The sequence below is a fragment of the Suricata suricatta genome, chromosome 8 (genome assembly GCF_006229205.1).
Source record: "Suricata suricatta isolate VVHF042 chromosome 8, meerkat_22Aug2017_6uvM2_HiC, whole genome shotgun sequence".
In the NCBI taxonomy this organism is placed as follows: Eukaryota; Metazoa; Chordata; class Mammalia; order Carnivora; family Herpestidae; genus Suricata; species Suricata suricatta.
In genome coordinates, this window is record NC_043707.1 from 1,556,672 (window position 1) to 1,559,879 (window position 3,208).

At 66.0% G+C, this 3,208-nt stretch overlaps 1 protein-coding gene across 1 annotated transcript in view; it reads left to right on the forward strand.

Annotated features, from left to right (window-relative positions):
- Positions 1 to 3,208, forward strand: part of TSC2 (TSC complex subunit 2) — a 32,082-nt gene that overhangs the window by 8,277 nt on the left and 20,597 nt on the right. Inside the window, exons 12-15 of the mRNA XM_029946426.1 lie at positions 537 to 674; positions 1,134 to 1,237; positions 1,861 to 1,942; positions 2,839 to 3,028. Coding sequence (XP_029802286.1) covers positions 537 to 674; positions 1,134 to 1,237; positions 1,861 to 1,942; positions 2,839 to 3,028 — 514 coding nt within the window. The remainder of the gene's footprint in view (positions 1 to 536; positions 675 to 1,133; positions 1,238 to 1,860; positions 1,943 to 2,838; positions 3,029 to 3,208) is intronic.

A 3,208-nucleotide genomic window follows, 5' to 3' on the forward strand; every position in this document is an offset into this window, starting at 1 on the left:
CACAGGGCCCCTCCCCAGTGGCGGTGGGCCCCGGGCCTGGCAGGGCGGCCTCCCCGGGGGCTGGTCCCCTGCGCACTTTGCTCCCCCCCAAGCCTGCGAAGGCCATGCTGGTGCTTCTCGGTGGCATCACCTTGCCAGTCCCTGAGGGTGGCTAGTTTTGCCAAAGTTGCTCCACAGTTTGGGGCAGAAATAGGTGAGCAAGGGGGCAGGGCTGGCGTTCGCCCCAACTGACAGTACCACGCTAGGTCCCCTTCCTGGCCCATAAGCGGACCTCGAAGGCCGTCCCCAAAGCATTCGGAGTGCTGGCTGTGACTCCAGCGTGGTTGTGGGGGAAGCACTGAGCGCGGCAGCAAGGAGGGGTGCCGGCGGCGCAGGGGCTGCGGGAGGGATGGGGCTGGGTCTCCTGGGGGCCAGGGTGGCGGACGTGCAGCGGGTGGAGGCCCGGCGCTCGGCAGGGACCCGACCCTCGTCCCTCAGGGCCTGGCTGCTGGGCCCGGGGCGGAGGGGCTCCAGGTGACCGCACGTCGGTGTTGCAGAGCCTGGACAGCCGCGCGCTGAGCGCCGTCGTCCACGAGCTGCTGACCACCGTGGAGGAGCTGTGCGACCAGAACGAGTTCCACGGCTCCCACGAGCGGTACTTCGAGCTTGTCCAGAGGTGTGCGGACCAGAGGCCGGTGAGCCCCTCCCCCGCCGGGCGGGGCCTTCGGGGGAGAGGCGGGACCCCTGTGCTCGGAAACCCTCTTCCTGGTGCTGGAGATGCAGGGCCGGCAGGCCGTCTTCCTGGGGTCTGTGCTCCCGCAGCGAGGTGTGCGGGGCGTCAGTGAGCTGAGCGGGGGCCCACCTGACCCTCCCTCCAGGCTCCGGGGCTCTCGGGCCGGCCGCCCCCGGGCAGCAGGCGGGGTTTGCGCCAGAAACGCACCACCGCCTGATGCCAAGGCTTTGATGTGGGTTTTGAAATGAATTTTCACTGCTGCCATTAGAGCCCTTGTCACGTGGAGTCCCCACCTGGGCCTCGAAGTGGCCGGCAGCCTCACTGAGCAGTGGGGCTCCTGCGGGCCAGCAGCTCGGCCGTGCGTGGGCGCCTCCTGGAGGCCAGAGCGGCTCTTCAGGGCCAGTGTTTCTTACTCCGGCAGGAGTCCTCCCTCCTAAACCTGATAAGCTACAGGGCCCAGTCCATCCACCCGGCCAGGGACGGCTGGATCCACAACCTGCAGTCGCTGATGGAGCGGTTCTTCCGGTAGGAGCCTCGAAGGCCGTGTGCGCGGCCGACCGGCCGCAGGGTGTCAGGGCTTACCTTCCAACTTTTGTAAAAAAATTCTGAACGTGTAGGAGAGAGCGAGAGAGAGAGCGTGCACATCCGCATGTGTGCATGTGAGTGGGGGAGGGGCAGAGAGAGGGGGAGACCCGGAATCCCAAGCAGGCTCCACGCTTTCGACACAGAGCCCGATGCAGGGCTCGAACTCACAAACTGTGAGATCGTGACCTGAGCCAAGGTCAAGAGTCTGATGTTAACTGCCTGAGCCCCCAGGCACCCTGCTTTCTCACTCTTGAAAGTAGTGGTTCTCCCTGCGCAGGGAAAGGCTCGTCTCCCAGCGGGACAGAGCTCGCCGGGAGGGGGGGTGTAGAGAGACACGCTCGCTCTCCAAGGGCTGAGCGCTCCGCCCCTGCCTGGTGTTTGGTCTGGAGGTCGCGCAGCCGGGCCCCTTGCAGGGTGCGTCCTCCCACAGGGCGCGTGGTTCTGGGGGCTGGGTCCCAGGGGAAGCCCCCAGACCCAGGCTGCAGGGGGCGGGGCCTGGCGGAGGGTGAGGCTGGCACCGCGGCCCCGCCCTCCCAGCTCTAGAAGGTGTGCCCTGCCCCCAGGAGTGAGTCCCGCAGCGCCGTGCGCATCAAGGTGCTGGACGTCCTGTCCTTCGTGCTGCTCATCAACAGGCAGTTCTACGAGGTACGAGTTCTGGGCGGCAGCACCGGGGGCAGTGGCCGGGCGGCCGCGTGAGCCATGCAGGCGCTGCAGGTCTCCTGCGTCTGCCCTGGATTTGGGGTCCGACAGGTGCCCCTGGAGGAGGCTTCCTTAACAGGCTTTGTTAGGTCCGTGTTTGCTCCTCCGTTCGCTAACTCCTGCATCCCTTCACGGTGCGGCGCCCCCTGCCAGGCCTGGGCCCAGAGACCCAGGAGGAGCGCTGGCTCTACTCCGCCCTGGGGGGCTGAGCCCGGTGGTCTCTGGAACACAGAGATTCTGGACAGAGTCTTGCTTGGGGACGTTTTCTTTTTGCTTCGGTTATTGCCCTGTCTCATCCCAGCCTGACTCTCCACTGCCCGTTCTTTCCCTCTGGTCCATCATTCACTCGGTCTGTGGCTGGAGTCCGTCTGTCCTTCAGAGACGTCCATGTGCCCTTTACTCCAGGAGATGCACTTCCGGCTCGGCACCACTTCCTTAGGGCGGCCTCCCTGCCACTGCCTGCGTTCCCAGCACCCGTCTGTCCCCTTCTGCCCTCTCAGCCTTCCCTTGGTCTGTCTCTGTCCCATGGAATCCAGTGCAGTGCTGCCTCTTCCAGGAAGGCCCTCTGGGTTCTCTGCTCCCTCACATCAGGGTCGGTGTCATCCTGCTGGCTCTTGCTGTGGTGCTTTGTACCTGCGTCCGTGAAAGCTTCTGTGGCAGTGCCATGAAGCATGACGTCGGGGTCGGGGTCTCCTGCCACAGCGCATGCACGCAGAGGGCCCTCCGCCTGGGGCTGTCCTGAAGCGTGACGCTGAACGTCAGGAGCAGCCAGCACTCTGGGCGGGGGCGCTGCCGCGCACCTGCCCCCCGTGGCCCACGTGCACCCACTTGTGCCGCCGCAGGAGGAGCTCATCAGCTCAGTGGTCATCTCTCAGCTGTCCCACGTCCCGGAGGACAGAGACCCCCAAGTCCGAAAACTGGCCACCCAGTTGCTGGTGGACCTGGCCGAAGGCTGTCACACCCACCACTTCAACAGCCTGATGGACATCGTGGAGAAGGTGAGGGGCCCCTCTTTGTGGCCGAGTCCCGCAGGCAGCGCGGGGCTCTGGGCCCTCGGCCCCAGTTCTCCGCTGAGCGGCCGGCCACATCTCACAGGCTGGGCCCCCACCACAGCGGGACGGGCACTGCTGGAGGGGGCGTCTGGGGGCACCGGGGCAGGCCTGGGCCCCGTGTCCTTCATAGCTGGCAGGTTGTTTTCTTAACTCTGAAATA